The 26,902-nt window shown below is 41.3% G+C and overlaps 1 protein-coding gene across 2 annotated transcripts in view; it reads right to left on the bottom strand.

Annotated features, from left to right (window-relative positions):
- TOM1L1 (target of myb1 like 1 membrane trafficking protein) overlaps positions 1-26,902 on the bottom strand; it is a 665,925-nt gene that overhangs the window by 350,593 nt on the left and 288,430 nt on the right. For both annotated transcript variants that reach the window (XM_085617158.1, XM_085617157.1), the window contains exon 5: positions 8,153-8,287. In XM_085617158.1, the coding sequence (XP_085473284.1) occupies positions 8,153-8,287 (135 nt within the window). The remainder of the gene's footprint in view (positions 1-8,152; positions 8,288-26,902) is intronic.

The raw sequence follows: 26,902 nt of genomic DNA, 5'->3' as shown, positions 1-26,902 counted from the left end.
CTGCACAAACTCTCCCTCCTTGATCACACTATCCCCTTTGCCTCAGATCTGGTCTGATCACTCCCTAATCCCATTCCACATTCTGAGCGAAAATCTACCCAACCGTAACAAAGCTGCTTCTCACCCCGACAATCATATCAATTGCAAAAAGGTTCAGGATAACATCACTCTTAATCCCTCAATGCAAACTCAAGCACCCATCCTTTCCGGCAATGTCGACACCGACGCCGATCTTTTTCACAACTGGATCACTCAAGAAATTAAATCCAGAATCCCGCCCCCACGCCCCCGCTCCTCCCGGGCAAAAACCAAAACAAATGCCCCCTGGTTCACACCAGAACTTGCAAATGCGCATCTGCTATGTAAAAAAGCAGAAAGAAATTGGCGAAAGACATACGAGGCCACTAATCGTACTTCCTATATCGCGACAAGGAAAAATTACCTTTTGGAAATCAAACTGGGTAAAAAAAACTACTACGTCAACGCCATTAAAAACGCTGGCCAAAAACAAAAGGTGCTGTTCGCTATAGTTAAATCATTCACGCAGCCTAAGGCACTCTTACCTGAAATCCCCCCTTCCCAGAAATTCTGTGACCAAATTTCTGATTATTTCGAGGACAAAATTGCCTCTATCCAAATCAATTTCCCCCCCCCACCACTCCCCCTGTGCCCCCTCCACTGGTCCCCCAAGGCTGCACACTAAGTAGCTTCCCCTCTGTCACTCTTGAGCAGTCGAGAAAAGCCATCCTGGCCTGCAAATCGGGCGCCCCGTCTGATCCTTGTCCCCCCAAGATACTTCACCAATTAATTGACGAGGTTAACCCGACCATCAACAACCTAATCAACTCCTCGCTTAGCTCAGGTTCAGTACCCAGCCGTTGGAAAAAAGGAATTGTCAAACCCCTTATGAAGAAGGCAAATAAATCCCCGACTGACCTAACCAACCTCCGCCCAATTTCGCTACTCCCGGCTTTGGGAAAAATTACGGAACACCTAGTCCACAACGAACTTAAACGCTACCTCGATGAAAACAACCTTCTTCATCCCCAACAATCTGGATTCCGCCCCAAGCATTCGACAGAAACCGCTCTTATCGAACTGTCTGACACCATAAAATCCCTACAAGATCAGAGAAAAAACTCCATTCTAATCCTCCTCGACTTAACGGCGGCGTTTGATACCATCTCCCACACCATCCTCATCAGTAGACTCAGGGACATTGGCATCTCTGACTCCGCCCTATCTTGGATAAAGTCTTTTCTCTTCGACCGATCCCAAACAGTCGCTCTGGGCCCATTCCACTCCAAAGACAAACTTGTCCCCTCAGGCGTCCCGCAAGGATCCATCCTTAGCCCTCTCCTTTTTAACATTTACCTTATTCCCCTTCTTAATCTGATAGAATCATTCGGCATACCTGTCACTTCGTATGCCGATGACACACAACTCATTGTGCCACTGGACGAACGATCTACCAAAGCTGAACTTAACCTGAAACACTGCCTGACCGAAGTATTTCGATGGATGGACAACAACCACTTGAAATGCAACTCGAGTAAAACGGAGATTCTCCCGATTGGTATTAACATCTCCTTCTCTCCAGCACTTTGGTGGCCAGATAATTCTGTTGCCCCCCCCAGACAGTGTCGTCAGCCCGGAATCTCGGCGTAATCTTTGACTCCGAACTCTCCTTTGAGCAGCATGCCAGAACCGTCGCAGGCAAATGCTTCGGAACGATCAGATCCCTGAGAAAGTTCTTCGACTTCCTCCCCGTCGATGCCAGAAAAACGGGGACAGTAGCACTCATAATCTCACGACTGGACTACGGCAACGGCCTGCTTGCAGGAGTCAAAAAGAGCACCATCCTAAAACTGCAGAGCGTTCTGCACACAGCTGCCCGTCTTGTCCTGGGCCTACCCCGCAGATCCTCTATCTCTGCAGCGCTTCGTTCACTTCACTGGCTCCCCCTTCACAAAAGGATTCTCTTCAAAATCCTGATTATAGCCTTTCGTGGGTACAACCAAACAGGCCCTAAATATCTCACCAAGCGCTGTCCCCACTACTTGCCCAACCGTCACCTTCGTTCGACCCACGACAACCTCATCCTTCCCCCTAAATACAATCTGAAAACGAAGGGTGAGAAGACTCTCAGTTTCCTTGCAGCTAAAGCTTGGAACAAACTGCCCAAAACACTCAGACAACAAACCCAGGAAAAACCCTTTAGAAAGCTTCTAAAGACATGGATCTTTAATCTCTCGGACGATTACTCCAAAGCTTCCATATAAATCCTCATGGACTGGTTCATTCAGGATCCTCAGCGCCAAGATGCTCCCTCCGGAGCGAACGTCGCGCTCTAGAAATACCCCACAAATGACAAATGACAAATGACAAAGCCTTCATCGACTGTGCGGATCAGAACTGACGCAATGAGTCTACCCACGGGATCGACGGTGATGCATCGCCTCCTCTGCTCCTCACATCGAGTCTTCGACATCTACGCTTCCTCCATCCAAGGTACGTTTTCAGAGGGACCTGTGGGACTCCTGCTCTCCATCACGCTCAGCCTGAACTTTGTATTTATCCTGGTCTAGCGTGCCCAGAAGTCCTCATTTGGCGCCTAATGACTTGCAGTACTATAGTTTGATTTAATCTTTAGAAATTCATAACTCTGTTTCTACTTATTAGATTTTCGTCATTTTACTCTTGGTTTATTCTTACAATTATTGTGTATTTTTCCAAACCAGCGTGGAGTCTTTTTGTGGTGTTCATTGTTTTACTGTGTGTGTGTGTGTGTGTTGCACAAATACTTTACACTTTGACTCTTTTAATAAGCCTCACTGCTCTGTACCAAGCTACCAGGTTATCTTTTAGTGTGTATCTAGCTTACCCTGACTAGGATTGTGGTTCCTGCTTGGACAGCGTGCATACCTCTACAATCCACAAACCCAATTCCTAACAGAATCAAAATGGGAAAACGCAACAAAGTTCATGAAGAACTAACCAGCAGCAAGGAAGCGGAAACATTTAGGAATACTGCCAGGCACCTTAACTACAACAGTAAAAAGTAATATATTGCTGCTTTTACACTCGTCCCAAAAGCAACGTTGACATAAAAAAAAAACTGAAAGCATTTACTAAATCAGGAGTGCAAGGCATTTATCTCCAAAGATCCTTCTCACGCAATTCTGTATTTCTGTGTAACTTGAAACAAAGTCAATAATGATGCTCATAAGGCAAACCACGGTCTAGCATGGCCCAGTAGGCAAAAAACAATGGATTGCAGTACTAACGCAAGTGATTGTCAAATGACTCTTTGCATGAAATCCACCAAGGACACCTTACCGATGAGGCCTAAAAAGGATGAAACCATATGTGGTTGCTTGTGCTCCCTTCTGGAGGGAACCAAGCCTGGCCGTTGAGGATGGATTGTTAACATAAGGAGCAGGATCTCTACTGATTTGCATAGGTCAGGACTCTGACTAAAGTGCCACAGTGGGTGAACAACAACGGGTTGTAATGCTACAGAGAGCAATAGCCAGCAGGTTGGACTATTTAGAAGCTTTTCTCCAATCATCTTGTGTGTGCTTTATTTAACTCTAGATGACCACTAGAAACAAATTTAATGAGGTGCAGACTCTTTTTTCATCCTGGATCACTTTTAAATAAAATTCTATAAATGTACGGAGGGATTTCGCTCTGCAGCCCACTTATAGGGCTTTATGCAAGTTTCGCTTATCACAAAGTACATTAATTAATCTAATACATATTAGATTCCTCCCTTATCCTATCATTGCTTTTTATTAAAAGGCCCAGGAGAGAATTAAATAACACCAGCAAAATTGACATAATTTCCATCACTTCATGTTACACTTTTTGCATGAAATACCATTAAATTCTGCAACTACACTGAATGGCACAATTGGGGAGGCAGTGGTAAGAATCCTATTGCAGGCAAATAAGGCGAACAAACAGAATCTGTTCTCTGCACTACTGTCAAGTGCTAGATTAGCATTTTGCGTTATTGCACATCATTTTTCAGAAATTTCAAACAATTACGTAAAAGGAAATTACCTACATTTAGAAAACTCCTCGAATTGAGCAGTTTTGTCACCCAGGAAATTTTCCCAGTAGACTGTGGTTTGTGGATGCTACTTTTATCGTTGCAGTCAGAGCCATGCCTATTGCTCCTCTCAGGAGTCACAAAAACATCCAGCCTAGCAACCATCGTTAAGACTACCAGGAAAACGTCTTCTATGGCAGCAAATTGGGCCAATCAGAAGACAGCGATGGAGGCTCTGGCTCAAAAGACTTTGGTACACGAGTCCTTGGTAATGTTAGGGCCCACACAGACTCCTACTGGAGCAGCACCTATTTTTACAAAGGACTGATGACTTTGAGGAAATCAAGATGCTAATGTGTGTTTGAAAAAACACTACTAAAAGCGACCTCCAGCTACTCCTAAGACCAATGTAGGCATAGATTGAAGGGGTGGGGGCAAACCTGGGAGATTAGTCAGTTAATCATAAGTAGTAGCCAACCTATTTTGTTTGCTTGGCAGGTTGGAAGTTTTTTATAGGTCTATCAACAGAGAAAAAGTAGCCTGAGCTAGGTACAGACCTGAAGCAGGTAGATACACAGGAATAACAGAAAATAGATGTTATGTCTAATCACAAACTTGTGCATATAGTGCTCTTTATATCACTCTTTAAGACAAATGAGATACTGCTCATTGCACAAACACACCCAGAGACACTTCAGCTGAACAGAAATCAAGAACACAACCTAATTAATTAGTGAGCAGAAAGAAGTCAGATAGCGCTTCTCATTCCCTTTGCGCTTCATATAAAGTCTTTAATTCCAGTGAAACACTTATCCATGGCACCACTGCACTAAATTGAGATACAACTTAGACAGTTTGAGGTGCCCACTGAGTCTCTTTACCGGGGTGCCATGAGTCTTGTCATGGATTATTCTTCTCAATTTGTGAAGGATGCTGTAAAAAATTTGGCAGAGGTGGTTGAAGCCAGAAAGGAGAACAGATGGTTGAAGGAGGAGGTTTCAGGAATGTCATACAGATTGGATAGACTCCCGACATCCCGAGCACTCTTGCTTTACCTGTAATATGCAGTCCTCTGGTTCAGATGCCAGCTTCTGCTATCACCACTAAAGTAGGACCATTATTTGGATACCCCAGTACTAGTCATGGAATTTTATACTAGAGTCTTATAAATGTTTAAAATCTATTTGACTTAGTGGGAATTCCATTTTTGCATGTAGACCACCACCCTTTCCCACAGCTGAATCCCCTTTAGCATTCATATTTTTGTCTGGTGATGCTGTGGCATGGTCATTGATCTTGGTTGCATATAATAGTTCCTTTCATGCATCACGTTGACTTTTAAGTAAGTGATATGTCATATTTATGTCTGACAGGGTACAATAACTAATTTATTAGATACTGAATCGGTAAAACTACTTGATTACATACCTAAACCAAGTGTTAGAGGTCAAATGGAGAAAATACGACTCTTAGTGAAGAACTGAAGAACGTTTTGGCTCAGGTACCACACCATTCAGATAACTGTGAGTTGATAGACCTAGCGCATGAGTTTCATTATTGGTTGGGAGACTGAACAGGGAAGAAGAGATGGGGAAATTACTTGTTTCCACCAAACTCTTAGCCAAAGCCTTGGGCAAACCCTTATACAAATAGCTTGCTCAGACCTCAGACCCAATGCAAATAGAGAAGGGGGACAGGGGAAACAGAAACATTAACAACATTCTCATTTTCTCACAACCTTATAGAAGTGGTATTTAGACAAAATATTGAGTTCTAAATATTGGGAGACAGAATTATCTAAAAAAAATTATTGTGATGCAAAAATATCGTGATGCAGAAATATTGTTGTCAAAAATATAGTTTTTTCAGGTAAGTAAGATCGTTGTTAAGAATATTGTTGTAAATATTGTTTTAAATAATACAGATGTAAAGAATATAATTGTTTCATTGGATTCATTTGTTTTAGTTTATTTATTTATTTTATGTGTAACATTTCTTTTAAATTTTTATTTATAAAAACTTTATATAGCAGGAATATGACCCATGGGGTATCAGAGTGCTTTACAAATGGTCATGCAAAAAGATAAAGAAAGCAAAAACACATATTAGAAAACGGTATAGGATGTAGCAGCTCCCCAGGTGCATGGATCTGCTAACGCAAAGTCCAAGCTGACATATATACAGACAAGATAGTAACAGTCAAGGGCAAACATGGATGATAACATTGCGCCCAATCAGGGCTCAGGGAGTATTGTTTGTATAATTATTCATTTTTTTAAATATAGTTTGTAATTGTACATCATTTAGAATTTTACATTTAATTGCTAATAGTAATTTATAGTGTGATAGTGGGATGTTGGGTTTGTAGGGGGATAGGGTAGGAAGGTAAGTAATAAATAATTATGAATGAATTAATTTTGAAACAAGTATGTGATTGATATTCATTATGTATATTATGTAATATATTTACTTATTATACTTAGATTTTACATGCAGGTTTCTATCTTTGTAGGGCTATGGGTAGGAAATTAATTAGGGAAGAGGTGTGGCGCCGCTGCCAGGGTGACTGCCTCCGGAATCTGGGGATCACAGTTTGATCCCCGGCGGCAGATTAGCCCAGCACCATGTGACTCTGGGCAATAGCTTGCTTAATCTTCCCGACGGCCCCCAGCGCCTAGAGACAATTACGGGTAATTGTTTGCGCTTTACAAATGTGGATTATTATTAATTAGGTGATCAATAATTTACAATTATTTTATAATTTATTATGAATTATTTAAATTGATTATTAATGATGGAAATTGTGTAAGAATAATATATTTTAGTTATATTTTAGGTGTAGACTGAAGCGCCTGTAGTGGTGTAGGGTAGGAGGTTAATTAAGTAATAATTAACAATTAATTAATAATGTATTATCATTTATGAATTGATTATTATTTATTCACATTATGTAATATTGATTTATTTTAGTTGTATTATAGTTGCAGGTTGCTAGGTTTGTAGATGTATATAGTGGGAAGTTAGTTAATACATAAAAAATAATAATGATTATTGTATATAAACATTTCGATTTGATCATTAATTATGTAAATTGTGTAATAATTATATATTTTAGTTATTTTTTAGGTGTGGGCTGCTAGAGGTTATAGGGTGGTGATACTTGTAATATTTAATTAACAATAATTATGTAACTGTTTATCAATTACATACATTGCGGTATACTCATTATATTTTAGGTATTGGTTGCTAGGCTTGTATTGGTGTAGGGTGGAAAGTTAATGAAGTAATATTTAAATAAGCATTATTTATTAAGTTAAGTAATAATGTTTATATTCAAAGTTTTATATTTTTTCAAAATTAATAGGGCTATTCAGGTATGAAATGTGTTTGTAGTGAAGTAGTTTACCTACTGTTGCTAAGACTAGAGTAAGAATAGTAAATGTGTTTTGCATGTACCTCCATCTCTTGCTGCTGTAGAGAATCAGTGCCTCCGTATACTATGGCAAAATCTATGAAATGTTAATGAACCATTAGTTTATGTTTTGGCATATCTAATTTCTTGAGTGATTTGTTTAATAAAAACAGCTTTGGCATGCACCATGTGGCCCTCATTTGTTACAATATTTTATTGGGGGATCCAGAACTTTGCAGGGAAACATTGGACATGCTTGCCCTCTCGGTGCAGTGAGGGGATAGTATGAACATAAACTACAGAGCTACTGATGGCTCCCAGCCCAGGCATGGGTTCAGGGTATCAAGAAATTATAATTGAAAGTTAATTTGGGTTCCTCTCTTAATGAGTGAAACGTTTTTGAATATGTCAGAGAACTTTACAGGAAAAAATGCATCATTTTATTAGTTACCCTGCAAAAAAATAGCACCTGCAATATTTTGAATAAATCACAAATGTGCATATTAATGTTAAAAATCACTCACTGTGCGCATTTTCTCAAACACACATTGAACAGTTGAAATGAACGCCTATATTTCCTGTATTATAATATCACACAATCTTTCACATTCCCTCATATATAGATTGCCAATCAACAAGGGCTATTTTGTATTTGTAAAAGTACCTATAACATAACTACCTACCATGTGCTCTTCACATGACATCTCTCCGTTTGTCTCTTGACTTGGAAATAATATTCCTTTTTTCAGTAAATCCAGGTAAACATCCTTCACATCACTCACATCAACGGATCCACCTTCAAGCCCTTTCGACCAGACCTGTTTTGTCAAAAAAGTCAGAATTAAAACAGACATATATGACTCTCTTCACAACACAGACAGTGAAATAAAGTTATTAAAATTCTCAACTTGAAAAGACAGGCACTGAAATGTTTGGATTTTTTCTGGTTCATGTTAATCTTCTGCCAGATCCACCTCTATCATTAGCTCTGGCTCATGAAAGACTCATTCTCAAGTCTCATGTCAAAATTTGAAATTGTGGTCTTTTTATCTCAATACTGTGTTTTCTCATATCTAACCCATCAGTCTCTCCCTAGCATAGTTAAGATGTTGACAAACTTTCACCCAGTTTCTGAGTGCACCAAAGCTATTTAATCAAGATAATCCTACTACTACCACTTCAAAATCGTTAACTTATTGCAACCCTTATTTTCATTCTCCAGCCTACCCAATTTTTCAAACCCACATCAAGGCATTCTTATTTAGAAAAGGCTTCAGCTGACTTGTAGCTTCCTTTTGACTACTATCCTAATTCTTTTCTTTGTTACCTGCCCAAAGTAATCTAAAGGACTGCTCCCTATCACCTGTCATGTTTTCTTCACTCTCATAACTGTATCTACAGCCTCAATAACTTCCACAAGGACTCCCTAAGGACCTGCTGTGCTTGCTCATTCTAATCAGCCCTTGTCAGCTTGCTGAAGTACAGTGGTTTTCGTCATTCACTTTCTTCTTTAGATATTTCTCGGACTTTTATGAAATTGCTCTCTTCTATCTTTGTTCACATTCTTTATCTGTCTCTTCTTGAACTGAGACTTCTACTCCACAGTTTCTGCCCTATGAAGTTATTGCAGGATCTGTTTTTTGTACTCTGACCTCTTTTAGGTAAAATATGACAATTTATTCAGTGACTGTGTTTAAAGTTGCACTTTTTATTTCTATGCCGATGGCACATGTGCAGACATACAGGCACATGCAGTTTCCTTCTTCCTCCTTTTCTAATGTAATCTACAAATGTCTCACTGAGTGCTTGCTTGAGTTTAGTACCTAGTGTGTACTTGGACATGGACTCTAAGTTTAATCTTAACATCACTAAGACAGATATATTTTCTCCTTCTAGGCACAGTGCCATATTCATACAACACCGTTTATTTCATTAGTAGTCAACAGGATAACTTGCAAACCAATCACACCAATCATAAGCTTATTTTTGAAGAGCTCATTACCTAAATTACTACATATTGCATTAAACTTTTTTATCGTTTTATGTTGGACTTTCAACCATTGTCCTATTCTTTTTCCTTCTACACTCCCCTGTTCACAGTTCATATTCTTTTTAGGGACATTTGATCTTAGCATTACTAGAATGGTACAATACATTGATTAGTTTATAATACTAAGAATAATAGATTGATCACTAAAAGTAACCATCAAGTCTAAGAAAGAATTTAAAGTGATAAAGGCTCAATAGCACAGGCATGGAAGGAGGAGTAGTGATCACATTTCCATGTTCCACAAGAGAATACATAAACCAATGATAAATTAACTACATGGCAACCCATAAGAAAAAATAAATCATAATTCATGAATGCTTTTAAGGCATTAATGTATCTGAAATATACCTTTTCTCCAATTCAGTTCAATAGAATAATTCTTGCAACCACAATGAAATATCAGTTTCCTGCATACACTTCAAATTCAACTGAATGAGTTCTTTCCACACCAATAGAATCTGGAAAATCAGGCCTTACTTTACTTGTTGGCTAGCTATTTTTCTGATACTTAGTACCAGCTCTTATCCAATCCTGCAGAAAAAGCCATGCCGATTGTAAAAGTTGGGGACAATAAGAATGTTTATTAACCCCCCAAAATAGTACATTTTTTATTTTTTTATTTGAATTAATTTTATGTATTTTTTTAAATGTAGGACACAATAGAAAATATTTAATACATGTATTTATGATAACTCATCAGATCAGTCCTTTGGGTTTCTAGTTGACCTTGTCACATACATGTAAGATTCATCAGTCATGTACAAGGACAACCTAAATATGAGATTCAAGAAATGTGTGATTCTCTGGAGTTGCAAGGTTGGCTTCTGATCCATTTGAAGGATTGTTCACTTACAAACACTCTACAAATGATGCTTCTTCAATTCATGCCTCTTTACTAATTCAAACTTTCTTTCAATAACACCATGATTATAATGGAACTTCAGGAGAAAACATACTGTTACACTTTAACTAGGAGCTCTACAAAAGGCAGTAAAAAGAATTTACCAGAGTCTGCCTGGGCTCAGAAGGACAAGCAGTCCGTGTGTTATGCATCAGAAGATTCTCAAGTGCTGAGCTCACCCGCTGCTGATCAGCTTGAAGCATGGGTCATTCTGGTGGATCTACACTTGCAGTGACCCAGAATGCTTTTCACAAGTCTCATGGCTGTGAAGGGTAGCTGTGGGAATTTAGAAGTCTGTGTGGCATGGAGGATTCAAATGTTTTTTCTACATAGTAAACAAAATGCTCTGAGTTCTTGGAGGGGGTCCCCAATCATTAAAAAGAGGCTACAGGTGATGTGGGCCCTAAAGCCTAAAAGGGCTTTGGGAGGGGTGTCGCACTCCCTCCTCCCAAAAAAATAGAAATGTACCACCCCCGGGCCCTGGGGGGTTTAGATTTGAAACAGAGTAGGCCACATTTGTACTCTATCTGAGCCACCGATCCCTTGCCGGTTCACCAGCCAGCCCCGATACTGTGTGCAAGTGGGAGCCAGACATTTTTCATTTTTCCAATGGAAACCCAGAGTCACTCGTGGCACCCACACATTTTTAGGTCTCGCCTACGTAGCGCGTATGCGCTGCATAGGATGAGACCTTTAGCCATTGGTTCACTTTTTCGCCCAAAAACGTGCACGCGTTCCATTGCCTTCAATGGCAACGTGTGCACGTCTGGCGATTCCCTTGTGGGAGCGAGCGGCAGCGCCATATGGTATCAATTATCGCGCCTTGCCGCTCGCTCCTGCAAGGTAATCGAGCAGGCCCCCTCCCCCTGCTGCTGCGCGAGGCACGCACCTGCTTTTGCTTGTTAAATAGTTCTTTGAACCCCACGCTTAGGAGGTAAACAATGTTCAATTGACCATGCCTCCTCTGTGCTGCTGTTGGCTACAGTTCACGTTTTAACACAGCCCCCTCCTAACTGGCCAATTGTGATTTAAGTTTCTTGTGCCTTTTAAAGCCAACCACCCACTTCATAGAAACAGAAATGGGGCTAACTGGAAGGCAAACGTTCAAGGACCCATCTCTGCGCATTCGACCGCGCGACAGTCTGAAGAGCAGTGTTTAACTACAGTAATTATCTTATTAATGTATCTAAGTTTCAATGTTACTTTACATATGCTTAACAAAAAATACAGTGTAAGCATCTGAGCTTTCTGCTCATATAAAACAGAGTAGAATTTAAAAGATACAATATCTTATCAAATGCTTTAGCGAGCTTTTGTATAAACATTTAACATATGTCAGTCTCTTGGAATTGGATTTGTTCCCAAAATTAGTTTAAAATAATTATTTTTTCTTGTTTGACTCGTTTCTGAACCCCTGCTTTATTCCCAAGATGGCTACCTTGTAGATCAACAAACGAAATCTTCAGCTGGTCGTCCGTTGTCTATTTCCACTCGGTCTCCGCTCTCAAACCACTAGATCTCTATGCTCTTTTGTTTTCATATTCGTGTCACACAAGGCCAGACTAGAACGGGGGAAGGGGGAGGGAGAGCGAGAGGGCAGTCGGGGAGGAGCGTCACTGCAACCTGGGCTGCTTCTGCTGCCTCTTTCGGTGCATTGTGGGATCGCGGCAGGCTCCTCCGGAAGCTCGAGCCTGGTCACCCCCTCATTCCCCAGCAGGTCCAAGATGGCGGCAGCGAAGGCAGCGGCGGAGATACAGGCGCCCATGGAAGAAGACACCTGCCCGGACTCCTTGCTGGATTTCGCAGTGGTTTGCTCATTCCTGGAGCGGTACGGGACGCTGCTGGAGCTGCCCGAATTTACCTTCCCGCAGCTGGAGCGAGTGTTGTGGGATACTGGCAAAGGTGAGCAGTAAGGGGGTGGGTGCTGATGCTTATTGAGAGTGACTGCTTGCCAGTAGGCGCACGGACACACATTGAATGAATGGTGGTCCATGAGAAGCTGTATAAAACTTGGGTGGCCCCCGGGGGCGTATTTGTTGCAGGGGGCGTGGAGCTCGGCAGGGGGCTACCCTGTAAACATTTTTGCAACCTGTGCGGGCGGTCCTCTCTACCCATTGGTGCGGAGCCTTCCTCTGCGGGTGCTCGCATCCTACCTCTGCTGGACACTAGTATCAGAGGCTTATCTGCCCCGAGGGGCGTGCTTCTTGCACTTAAATGAAATATCAGTGATGAACAGCAAGTGATGAAAAGCTACTAGTGCATTTCAGAGAGCATTCTACAAATAGCGTTTTTGTGTAACTTAATGGGGAGCGAGCGTCATTCTTTCTATATAGCAGTGCTTTGGAACTGGCAGGGTGAAGATTAGTAGTTCCTCTAACTTGCATCACCATTTCATTTATTATGTAATTCATCTTCCACCGTAAATGTTGGGAAAGTTATTCCTATATTTTCATTCATTGTGACAGACTCTGTTGCTCTTATGGGTCTAGCAGTGTTGGATCAAAAACTGTCAAATAAAAAGAAGGTTTGGGAAAGTGATTTTCCCTGGGCTTGTTGTTTTAGGTTAGGTGAAAGTGAGAACGCCTTTAGAAGTCTTAAACATTTTATGTTTGTAATTGTACTTTGTAAATGGAAGTGAGCTGCTAGATCATGTTATGAATACTGTAATTATGTGAATTGATGTGCGTGCGCCATTTAATGTTGCCGTTTGTTCGCCTGAAGTGGCTTTGCTTCTGGTTAGTTGTGACATTTTACAGCTTAGCCCTTTAGGAGTATCTGATGCTATTTGACGATGGGTTACGTGTATTGTTGCAATGGCAAATACTGAGCTAGCTATATATATTGGAGCCTTGTTGTACAAGTGAAGGGCAATGGTTGTATGCTATATGTTGGCGAAGAGTGAGCTCCAACAATAGCTTGATGTAGCTTTGCAGTTGAGGTGGCAAATGTTAGCCAACTAGATGGCTTGGAGCCACTTGCTTAAGATGGTGTCAGGAGTTGTCTCTTGCTTAATGTTTTTCTAAGGTTAAGAGAGGAAAGGGATTTATCTGAGTGGACCATTGACATGGCAACTTCTTGGCCAACTATTTTCCTTGGATCCATTTTGTATGTATAATGGTGACAGGAGTTGTCTAATGTGCACTATTCTGGCACTGTGATGCGTAGTAAAGGCTTTATCTAGATGTGATGCTTGGATGACAGAAGTTTAGCCCATTAAATGGCCCATGAATGTGTTTTATGCATAATAGTTTCAAGAGTTGACTAACAAATACTGCTGCTTTCAATTATTGTTTTTTCACTAGTGCCTATTGAATGGAGGTTCGCCCTATGAGAGAGAGGAACAAAAGGGGGGGCAGTCTAATTTTAGCAGACTTAAAGTTCAGACATCCCTTGTTTGGTTTGTCTCAGGACATTCATGGAAAGCTTTGATAAGTATTGCATGATTGTATGATTTTTGGTAATGCATTGACTTCTTTTGGCGGAGTTGCATTCAGAGTAGCAGAATGTAAAATTCAAGAACAGCCTGCTGGGCAGTGGTCTACCTAACATCTCTGCCCTATGAACATGTGACACCTTTGTATCTCCCTGGCTATTTGTATGGCAATGTTGTGGTGTGCTGATCCTGTTTACTGCAGCAGGGAAACCTCCTGGTAAAATATTCTTAAAGTTGCCATGGAGGTTTTAGGCAAGGCCAGTTATAGTGAGTATGTTGCTGTTATATGGTAGATAACACATTGAGTACGAGTGATTTAACAAGATTGTACTAAAATTCAGAGCTTCATTTTTTCTTTTTTTTTTTTTTGTTAGGTCTGGCCTTTGAGACAGCTTTAAATGTGTAGCTAGATCATTGTTTTCCCAACACACCTCACATAATATCTATACAAAGAGGGGCTTTTGATAAGCAGATTTCCTCCACGGGCTTCCGACCACCAGAGTATACAGCTTGGTGCAGTGGGTCAGCCAGCTTTTCCAAGTGGTTCCATTCACTTCAAGTGACTGCTCAAAACTGTGCACATTGTTCACTTCTGCTTAAAAACAGTTCCTTTTCTTTCAGTGACAGCTTCTTAAAGTAAGTTTTTTTCATTTTATTTATGTATATTTAAGGCTCCCAGTTTTCAGTTTTTACTGTTTTTATTTTTTTTAAAGATAAATGCATACAAAAACAATGTGTTTCCTGTCTGTATTTATTTTTAAAAGCAGACAAATATTGAAAAGTGTGTTTTTTTGTGAGAGACTCTCCATGCTGTCTTTCATGAATTGCAGGCAAAAGCTGAGCAGATACACCTCATGGGGAGTTGAAAAAACAGGATATGTTAACATATATTTGTTGTTTAACACTGATATATACCTGTGGGTGTAGTGTTTTGTTATATATGACTGCTCAATTTGCTAAAACGAAACAGGCATTTATGTATGAGTGCATATCTAAAAGATTGAAAAATGTGGAAATATACTATCTTAAGATTTTTATTTTCAAAACACAAAATAAATATGGATAAATACCAATAAGATGGCCCAAAAATATATATGAATAAATACAGATGGAAATGTTAAAAAAAGAAAGAAAAAACATAAAACCGGGAGCCCTAATTATCTTTTTTCTTTTAAAAACCTGTTATGTATTTTCCCTCCTCTTCAGGTGCACAGTTAGATGATTTAATACCTGTCTTCATTTTAACTTTGTTATAAATATTGTTTAACTGACACTGTAGATGTTTTTTTATTTTAGACATATTGTGGTCACATGTAGGTGGCGGCCTGTCTTCTTTTTTTTATTTTTACAGCAGATGTTTGCATTAAACAATGAAGAACTAAAAGTGACCATTGTAGTAGCATGCCAATGCTAGAACTATTGGCTTTGCCAGTGCTTGTTATGGTTGAATTTACATTGTGGAGAGCGTTCTTGTGACTTTCCTGCCAGGTTCTATGGGGTGCTGGTTGTCTTGAGTGATAGAGCAGATTATAACATGCTCGTATTAAGAGTCATTTACAAAAGGAAAAATTCAGAGTTTGTGAGAGGGCATCTCATGCACTGTATATTATGGCATTGTTGGATTGTATTAATATGCCCTAAGGAGTGAGACATAGTGAGGTGGAAAAAGTTAGGGAAATGTATTTTGGAGGGACAAGGTGATTAATTTTCATTTAATCTGCAGGTGTGTCGTGTTCTTGAATTTGATACTCCTTGTCTTTTGTTGTGGAGCTGATGATGGTGGGGGCCTTAACGCATGGGCAGATGAATTGCTTGGAGCATTTTTCCAATGAGGCTTGAGGTCCATTTGCAACTTGTTGAGATATTTTCAAGGGAGTAGGTCATAGAGCATGATAAGCAACTCTGTCCTGCATTTTTTTAAGGATGAAAGTTTGTAAATGGTCGTTTTGCAACTTATATTTTGGAGGATGATTTAGAGCTTTTGCTTGATTGTGTTCTTTGTGGACAGTGTCGATACAAGCCCAAGTTTCTAGGCAGAGTTATCGGATAAGGTTTGAAAGAACAATGTGTTTATCCCATCAGTGTTTTTTTGGTGTTGAATTTAGAGTTTTTAATGAGTCCATATTTTTGGGCAAAACAATAGGGGTGGGGGGAGGATTTAACACCAAGTTTCCATCTTCGGGTAATTTAATTTTGGTGTCTTTCATCATTGAACGCATGATATTTCAGATCGGAGTTGCTAATGGTCATAGGTTTTGGGTTATTATTTGAAATTATTGGAGGAGGTGGTGATTCTTGTGTAATCCTGTGGGAGTCATTGATGGTTCCAGATATGCACAATATGAGCCGGTTATTGGAAGGATTTTTGTAACTGGGTCGCTGTTTGACCAACTGCTACAATTTCAACTGTTTTAATGATCAAAATGTTATGGTATATTGTATCAGAGATACAGATAATTCCAAAAGGACAGCTGCAGTACCCCATCTCCAATTTCTCTTGTTTGGAGTCTACAGTAAGTTTACCTTCAGAAAACTTGGTCAAATTCATTGCTTTTTCCTTGGCTGATTCTACTTTAAGGAAGTGGTGCTTTTATGTTTGAAGTGAGTTGTGCGTAGGGTTTTTAGGCAACCAACTTTTCAAATAGCTTAGCCACAAGAGGTGAATTACAGGAGGATACTAGTGGGCAGAGTTATGGGATCATGACATCGCTTTTCAAGACATGTTCTGGTGTATCTCTTTTTTAGGCCACAGCCTACCAGACAGCAAAACTGTCTAGTTTGCTGAAGACCTCTTGGGGACATTCAGAAAGCTGACTTAGGAATGCATTCTGCCAGTTGCTTACCATTGGCTTTGTGGGTTGAAACTCCCATTTTTTGGCTTTCCATTTGCTGGCTTTATTTGTGTTAGACTGTCCAGCTTGAGTCCATCCCTCCTGCTGCCCAAACCTTGTTTATTGTAGTCTTCTACAAACTGGCTTTCTGTAAACAGGCCTTTAACGCCTTCGTTGCTAGGCCCCTCCCTCCCCCCCCCCCCATCCTTGAGCTAAGCCTCTTTAGATCGAGCTACTCTAGGAAAACAACCTCTTGGAATCCATCAGGACTTTTCACACGCTAGTGCGTGTGTTTTTTTTTCGTCATTATTTCTATTGAGCTTTGCGTGCGTCTTTCCAAAAAGACAGCACGCAATTGGGCAAAGGCGGGTGCATGTCCCACATGGGCTATGGCTTGCGGTTACGAGCAGGAGCGCCATCTGTTCGGGATCATGTTTCTAATTAGCGCGGTCGCCACGCGGCCGTGCTGGTTTGTTTTTCTATTGGCGTGAGCTGTTGTATGTTTGTTTATATCTGCTCACATACTCTCTCTTTGGTCTTAAAACTGTGTACGTGATTTTGCTAAAAACTTGTGCTTTGTTTCAGCTCAGCAGACATTATGAGTTCTCTTAGCTACGACTTGCTCTTTCTTCCGTTTATTTAACTAACGGCAGACCGGCGTAATGGTTTCAAAGTGCATGGCTCGCATATGTGACACTGATAGACTGTGCCGCCTGCTGCCGTGGGTTTATCGATGCATTGCCACTAACGCCAGGCCTACTTTCCTTCTACTTCCTTTCTGCTGACTTAGAATTTTTTTTGGTTGATTTTAAAAGCAAAATCAAGAAGCACATCATATCTATGTCTGCTTAAGAGAGGGCATAGCCTCCTAGTCCTATTCCAAGTACCCTGTGACCTTTAACCCAGACAGCGGGTAGAAAGGATGCCAATAGCCCGTACTCAAGGAAAAGGCTGCTCCCCCGACAGTTGGATAGGAAATGACAGAAAGAATCAGGGTGCACTGCCACCTCACGCTCTGGGGGCACAGTGCCACTGCAAACAGCAGCTGCACTGCTGACAGTAGCCTATCGCCTTTCACACCACATGGTATGTCTAGAGTGCCCTCAAATCGGAACCCTCTTTCTGCTTGCAAATTGATGTTAATGTTACAGACTGTTGTATTAAGCATTGCAGCATTTCAGCCCAAAACGTTATATTCTAGGTGACAGGGTGTCATGTCTTGTTCACAACATTTGTACAGCAAACTGCTATCATTCTTACTCTCAGGAGATGGGTGCCAACATGAATGTGGGGCAGGCGCTAAGAGAAGTCAAGTTGCACACTCATTGGCAATGTCTGGCTTAACGGCTAGAGCAGTCGACTTTTAAGCTGTGGGACCAGGTTCGAGTCTGGCTGGAGACTCAAAAAATCCCGTGATTCTGGACAAATAACAATCTCCCTGCGCCTAAAAATGAATGCGTCCATCTGTAATGCATCTGGTGCTCATGTAAAGTGCTCTGATACCTTCGTGTCGAGTTTGCGCTTTATAAAACTGCAAAAAAATGTCTGCAGTGCGCTGCACAGTCATAGTTGGCGCTGCACAGATGCTGGGTGGAATATATCAGTTTAGTGCATTATCTGTATTAATGTAGTGCAAAATCACTTGCTGTTTATTGGATTCTGCTCTGTTGCCCGGCCTAAAAAGGCTGCCTCGTTGAGACGCATTATTACCAATTACGCAGCTGCGTGCGGTGTTGTGTGGGTGGCAACGTGGCATGTTTAATCTCCTTGCTGTAAATGGTTTGTGGGGGGCTGTGGATGTGCTGTTGAGGGTAAAAAGGCAAGGGATGATTGGTGTTTAAAGGGGCAGTAGCTACGTCAGTCCATTACAGGGTTCAGGAACTTGGACTAAAAGAACATTACTTACTTCATCGCCAGCACCTCACATGAAAAAATCAATTCCATGCCGCCCGCGAGGGGGACATGAGAATTGAATTGTTTATTAAACTGCGGCCTTTTAGTCCCAACATTGTGTGTATTGGTTTTGTTAAAGGTATGATCAGGGTCTGGGTGCTAAACTGGTACTAAGTAGGTGCAACCTATGTCAAGACAGCGTTAGCAAGTATAAAAAAAAGACAGAAAAATGAACTGATCCTATCAGAAAATGTGCCGGATGATGGCACATAATTTGCCATTTCTTGCCACCTAATTTAGTCAACCCTGCCGCATAATTTGGCCGTACCCTGCCGCACAGTTCCAGGGGCCCTGAATGTGATGGTTTGGCACACACCTCATTCAGGAGCTGAGCCGAGTGTGCTCCACTAGTGACTTGTCAGCTCATTAAGCAATGGGGGTAGCTCTTGACAGGTCCCTGGTGGGGGATTCTTCTAGAATACTTCACATGTGCCGGCTGGTGTATTTACAGTATGATGTGTTGCCACCATTTGCACACGCCTGCATTTTACCACATGAGTGGAAGATATGTTTTTTAACAGACATCTCCACTGGTCAAACTGCATAGACTGATAGTCTTCACTGACTTCTGCAGCTCAGTGTTACCACAGTACATTACAAAGCATGTTTCTGTCCATGACACACAGGGAGCACGTCCTTAAACATCATAGGGCATAAAATTGTGTGGCCGGATTATTAACAGGATAATGTGCTGCATGGCTAAACACTTTTAAGGCGAGACCTATTGGCTATGCCAATGCTTGTTTAATTTTGGAGGTCACCAGTGGGAGCCTGATGAACCCCTCTGCCCCTGCTGGCTCCCCAGCTAGCACTCATCCTGGGTGCAGCATGAACTGGCTATGCTGCTTTGCTCTCGCCAAGCAGGAGCAGCTTTTTTCTCTGCTCTTGCCAGGTGGGAGCAACGCTGTATTCCCTGCCTAAGAAAGGGCAGGCAGTGAATTAGATTTTTATTACCTTTTCACACTCTCACGGGTAGAGAACAGCACAGTGTCCATGGGGGTGGTGTCTCAGGGACACTCCATGTCATTGGGCCCTAGGCGGTGTGGTACCCGGTGGCTATAGGATGGCTTGGGGAAAAGGGCCCCACGTACCCTCCTCAATCAAAAATTGCTTTGGCCTAGCTGGATGGGTTACCCGGGGTATAGGATGACTCTGAAAGAGAAGGCCTCCTCCCAGTTAACAAGGCATTGACCCGGGTGGATGGGGTCCCAAGGGCCATGACTTGGTTTGAAGAAGTAATCCATATGCCCATCCCCATAACAAGGAAATTATTTTCCCCCAAAGTACTACTTTGAATCATGCAAGCTCGTAATCACGTAATTGGTGGCAACTCTGTGTCAAAGAGTATTTAGAAATTACCAAAATTACTCCGGTGTAATTAAAATTACTCACAGGCCTAATCTCAATGCTCATTTACTTCAGCCTGCTCCTCAGGAAATTCAACAGCTCCTATTTCAACAAATGGCGTTCAGGAGTGCCTCACTTTTGTTTTGAACTCAAAATGCTAGTGCTATGGTTGTTCATTGTAGTGATTCTCCAATTGATTATTAGGGAGTTACCTCACAGACCGCTGCTGGTGTTGGAAGTACATATTCCCCTCGGCATTTCAGAATGATTACTGACATGGATGAGGAAGATTTTGAGAATTGATACTCCTCAATTTGCTTTCTAGAGCAGTAACCATAAACTCTATGAAAAAAAATACCCCCTCTCATTTTGTTCATTTATAAAGGAAATGCTTTACGTTTTACACCTTTGATGCCATCAGGATGGTGTTCAAGTGTTATCAATGTTGTCATACATACAGAATGTTAGCACTTCAGTTGTTCATTAGACCACCGTGGGAAGCTGCAATAGAACACTGGGATATCAACTGACAGGCTGCTGCTGCTATTGGAAGAACGTTTTACTCAGAATATCAGACTTTGTTCTCATATGGCTGAGGAAGATAGTGTGCCCTTGTAAGAAATGTGTTCAGTGTTTAGCTTTTGGTGCACATTTCCATAACCTCTTTGAGAAAAGCATTAGAGAAAACCAAACTGTTTTCTCTTAAACATGGGACATCAAATCCTAGTTTTGGACCAGTAATTTTCACAGCGTAAAATCACCCGAGAACTCACCAGAATTCCTAAAATGAGTACAACATCACCAACAAATTATTTATATTGTGATCTGTTATAACCATTCAAAAACATTCCTTCACTACAATGCAATTCAAAAAGGTACTATTATCCCAAGTCTTGTAATGGATGACACAGTGTGATTTCTATATTGTGTTGCCAGCAAAACAAGTTGGGTTCCCATTGAAAAACCCACTACCCATGACCCTGGGAGCCAGGGGGTGTTTATCTTGCCCCCTTATATTCTTCTTAAATAATTCTCAGAATGTAGAGCTATACCTGACTTTTTAACCCCTTCAGCCCCAACCCGAACCTCTTTAAACACAAATTTCTCAAAAAGAGCTGAATGGATTTATACCAATTACAAAAAGTACACTTTGTTGAAAAAGATCTATATTTTTGTCGAACGTGGTGTAATTCCATTGAGACTATTTTAGGACCCCACCCCCTTTTTCCTTGGCCTGTGTTTGATGGATCAGAGTGAAAATCTATAGGAAGGAGCTGAGGTGGATTAAATTTACTCCTCGATACAGAAAAACAGCTGAATGGAATTGCACCAGACTTGGCATGTACATAGAATGTTACTCAATGAGGTGCCTTTGCTTGATTTGGTATACATTTTTTGTGTAGGAGTTTTCAAGAAATCATGACATGTTCCGGTGTTGGAATGAAGAGGTTACATTTTAGAATGATGGACTGTTAATCTGCAGGCCCTCAGCAGATTTGTGATTCCATAGTGGATTTGCAAATACAATTAAAGAATAGAGGCACACCATTGTGCAAGGGATCATTTTTCTCCCGTTACACATGAGGATTTGCAAATCTGGCCATGATTCACAAATCCACTGCATTATTATTGGCTGGTTGTAATGAAAATGTTTCTGTTGTTACCAAGCACTGTGCATGGAGCACCATGTTGGGAAAGTAAAATAAGAATTGGAAAAAGGAGAAGGGCTGAACCTACCCGGACACCAAGAAAATGTGTGGCTGCCAAAGGGATCCCCAACAATAAAATAAATAGAAACCTCCCCGGGTCCCGGGGACCTCATGGGCTTCAAGATTAGTAAATTGGTCACAGGAGGCATGAATCTTGGACAAAGTTGTGAAAAAAATGCTTAAGTCCTTCCAGAATTTATTAAAATAAATAACAACACCTACAATTACAATGGTATTACATAACAATACACTCAACAAAAAATAATACTAAAATCATAGTTGTCTCTTTCATAGTTTTGATTATAGAATGATATGCAATCTCATCTCTAAAACTATTTACGGCATTCGTAATGCGATCTCTCACATCAAGGGTGAGGTCAAGTATAAGTTATAGCTTGCTTTTCTGTGGTATGATTTGTGGATTGTGGTCCTAACCATAACTTGAGACTTTCTGTGGTGTTTCGTTTCCGATTCGCAAACTTAACTCCACCTAAACTGTGTTTTTTTCAGTGAATATCTAAAGGTTTTTAAACACATGTTAAGACATTTTAACTAAAGCTAGGAATAACTTAATTTTAACTTTTTCCATTTCCTACAAAAGCCCATTCAAATGTATAACTATACAGTGGCGGTCACCACTATTGTTTTTCTAATAACTTTGAGGCAGTTTGACAAATCTTAGGGAAAGTTTCCCTAAAAAGTTGATCCACTTCAGTACCTTTCTGGCAAGTTTTGGTGTGATCTGTCAAGCAAAGGTTGAGAAAAAGGATGGGTTCAAAAACACATTTTCCCATGCAATTTCTCATAGGAGAGCCAGTACGACTAAACAGAATAAAACCAAATTAATTTAGGAGAAGCTAGACCTTTACACAGAAAGCATGTTTTTATATGATTTATGAGACAGTCGTTTTTGCAAAGTTAACGTTAAACGTTTTCTACTTATTTTAGGCTGCAGTACTGTCTCTGTACTACCGCATCACTGTAAGGTTCAAATACATCATAAGGCCTGATTGGCTGACCGCAACATGAAGACAAATGTTGCAGCCACCCAAAAAAAATACAAATAAAACATAAAGAGACACAGTTGGGGTATCCGGACCCCCTGGGGTTCCTTTAAAAACAACTTTTCTTTTGCAGTGATGTGGTACAGCTGCAACACTCTGCATGGCCCCATGAGTTTCCTCAGGAACTCTGAACAGACTCAGCAGCATACCTATACACACAGACCTGTACGCACCCATAGCCCCCACACACAAAAAAGTAACACAAACACAACACTCAGATGCACACAATCACCCCCTCTCTCAGCCACTTGCACACACACAGCCAACACCCACAAACACCGACTCTCTCAAGACACAACTACACTCACACCCACCACACACACCCACGCCAGGGCATAAAAGCATTTAAAAAACAAATTCATGGTGAGATTCATTAACTAAAAGCAAAAAAACAATGGTTCTGTCGGGAAACATACAGACTTATTTGGGTATGTACTTAATACAATGGAGAACATCGAAGGACACACACAAAAACCAGGATAACAGAAATGAATTTGTTATACTGGATGGAATTATATCAAATATCATATAAAAACACCGAAGTGTTTACAGGATGACCCAACCAGGAAGCACATACAAAATTAAACAATTAGTGAAACACTGTGTACTTTCACAAACCAAAACCTCACATATCACAATTATGTACAATGGACAATACATAAAAATAATAATAAACAGACAGATCCAGTTTGGAGTACATAAACCACAATAGGCTATAATTTCCTAATTCTGTATGCGGATTTGCATGGACGCATTGGACAAGTGTGGAAATGTGGATTTTCCTGATCAGTTATGTCCCCTATCTTGGACCCCAACGGTTCTATATGCATGTTACAAGTACATGTATGTTCCCTCCAGTTCCAGTTTCCAAGACGCAAACATATGTGTGTCTACCGTCGACATGTTCTCTGTCAGATCCACCATCAATGGGCTGGATATTCGATTCCTAAGTATGAAAGACCACCGACTTTATATGGCTAAGTTATTCCATTTTTACCGTTCAGGCAAGTAGGCCCGATTCTTTCCTCAAAGCCTTTCCCTGCTCTCTGTCTCTGACAGTTTCAGCTTGAGCCCGCATCTGTATCCATGAACTTTGTCCTACTCCCTGTGCAGCTAACGGTGCCTGCCTCGGCCAGTTTTCGCCTGCCTGCCAAGAAGCTGTATTTCACCTTCGAATTATCTATTTTGCTCTTCAGCCGATGCATTCCTGTCTAGTGATTTAGGTAAACATTTCCTTTTGCTCACAAGCAAAGGACTCAGCCTTTCCGTCCTCCTGCAAGTGATTCATAGCCCTGTTGCCATGGAAAGTTTTCTGCCCCTCGCATCTCATATAGGCACTTAGACGCTTGTACACGCACACACAGTCAGTATAGAATAGATTCTGTCCGAGAGTCCTTCCTTGTGGATAACATTGTTCTCTAAACATAGGATGTTAGATATGATTTGGGATTAGGTTGACTTGACCCCCCAGACTTCTCGTCTCCACATGTAGAGCTAAATGTCAAGTCCCCTTCACCCCCTAGTTGCACGTCAATCACACGTCATGCTGCTGCGCGCGCATCTATGTTAAGGATTATCTTATAGATCCACCTATGTAAGATAATCAGAGCCAATCATGTTTCTTTTTGCTCCTTATTACGCCTAGTTTCGATTACGTATTACCATGTCATTTATCTTATCAATTGTTACGCCTTTTGCATTCGTTTCATTGTAATGTATGACCTATAAAAGTTACTTCTTGTCAATAAAGTATTGTACTTCACTTCCTGAACCCTCGTGGTGACGGAACCTGAAGGCCGCGACTCGAGTCGGCCATTTTGGAATAAAGCCCATTTAGAAAACCTCTTATACCACGGATTCTGCCTCTTGTTATTCTGAGCTATTTTACTTTATTTTAAGATTCCGTATGAAATTCAGTTTAGGTGAAAAGAATATTTACCACATAATGGCGCCCGAATAGGGACACTTTCTCATCTCACGCGCCGGCGGTGCGTTGCAGGCCCGGTCTCCTGCCACAGCTGGACGGACCATAAACGCGTACCAGCAGGATTTCCTGTAAGCTCCCTCCGGTCAAGCGGGGGCGACTGAGGCTGCGATCAACCCAGACGAGGCGGTGAGAAGTGCGAAGTATCCCGACCAGAGCCTAGCTGAGAGAGCAAGATCCGAGGTATACAGAGGCCCACCAGGTCTTTCGAAATCCCGATGTCCAGAGGGTCCGCTGTCCGCAGTCATCGAGTCCCGTCCATTCTCTGAGGCCTTCCGTTTCAAGGAGCTACTCGGTGAGTACCATCGCCGGGGAGGCGTGTTGACGCGCACATAGGTTGTGCCGGTCAAGACGGATTTGGGTACACAAATCCGGTCTGCACTGTTTAGCAGTGTATATGTACTGTTTAGCAGTATATCAAGTATTCCGAAGTATTCAGTTATTGTCAAGAATTCAGCGTGGTGATTAGTTAGGCAGACTGTCATCATTGTCGGTCATTGTTAAAATGTTTAATGTTTAATGTTTAAAGTGTTCAAATATTGTGGTATGAATGATTGTTCATTGTTCACTGTTCATTATTGTGTTTTTCGTATTAAGTGAATTCAAGAGTAAGTATCAGATCAGTTGTCAAGATGCCGCTCTTCTCGAAGTTAAGACAGATTACTACCAGAAAAGGGGTGCTTGAAGAAGCAGTTCCTATTCCTCCTAGGGACACTCCAGGGCATTTTATGTATCACAAGCATGGCTTAGATGCCATATTGTTTCTTGATCTATGGGTAGATTATACCAAGGGATTGCCGGAAAGTCAAAGGTGGCCCGCAGCGGGAACCTGGGATGCAGAGTGCATCATGAAAGTGGAGGAAGAGTTATGGAAAAGAAAGGTCAGACAGTCACAGAAAGACGCTGTTGAGTTATGGCGTAAAGAATCTCATAGACGCACAGAAAAAGCACGTAGACAAGAAGAGAGGAGCAAAGAAAGTTCAAAGGAAGTTCAAGAAAATCTATTAATTGAGGAAGGTATCCGAGTGAAATCAGAACAAGTAAATAGACAAAGAAATGCTCTTACGAATGGTATGTACCCCCTTCTAGCCGAAGGACTACCTAAGGCTGTTCCAGAGATGCCAAAAGACTTGCCACCCCCATTATTTCCAATTAAGGTACATCCAGAAGGGCATCCCAGAACCGCAGAAGATGTTTTTCTTTCCTCATATCTAGACGACGCAGCTCCCGAGTATGCTAACGCCACACCACATAGACCGTCTGGCGGAGGGGTTCAACGTCAGGATCAGGTATCCGTCCCCGTGCAACAGCAAGTCCCGATACAAGCTTCGGCAAGCACATCTGTTTCCGCATCTGTCCCCGCAGTCGATTCTACAGTGGTATCGACACCCATAGTTGCTGTGTCACGTTCAACGAACCCATTCACACCCGACGCCCCAGATGGGGCCACGGGAGGTGCTAGCAATACCTTTACACCACCTAGAATAAATAAACTTGTCTTTCAAGAGTCAGCGCATTCACGTACACCCAAATTCGTAAGTGAACGTACGCTTAAGGAACTCCTTGTAAATTGTAGATATGACCCGGTGGTTGGTAAAGAGGACGAAATGGTCCTGGCATCATTACGTATCAGACGAGCCGCAGAGTATTTAGCGAGGTTACCAGGAATGACTACGCATCTAGACGAAATATATCATTTTGTTCAAACAGGGCGAGATCCAGAATGTATTAACAGAGCTATGGAATTCCAGAAAGTAGAGATACAGGGGGAACTGTTACGTTTCCTCATAAACTGTGTGATCAGAAATCAAGACCGTCCGGGGGTAGACCCGAATGCAATGCTTATTCTTACAAGATGGAGCCAGAATATATCAGAAGGGAGACACGATAAGAAAAACTGTATAATAGCCATGTGCCGAAAAATCCGTAGAGAGATAGAGCGTATTCATGAAGAAAGATTGGAAACAGACGAGTTCGAGCAAGATGAAGTGTCCGAATCAGGGAATTCCGCAAGACAGTCAGAGACCATAGCCTATGTAGGCAGAGGAAGATCCTGTGATAATACTAGATGTTTTTCTGATCCCATACACTCTGTATGCCCAAATAACAGCAGAACGTACCCGACGCCTGTAATAAATCTGAAGTCTCCTGAACATTTGTT

This window comes from Triturus cristatus, chromosome 7, assembly GCF_964204655.1.
Source record: "Triturus cristatus chromosome 7, aTriCri1.1, whole genome shotgun sequence".
NCBI lineage: Eukaryota > Metazoa > Chordata > Amphibia > Caudata > Salamandridae > Triturus > Triturus cristatus.
Note: the sequence above shows the minus strand (reverse complement) of the source record. Positions and strands in the feature narration are given on the sequence as shown.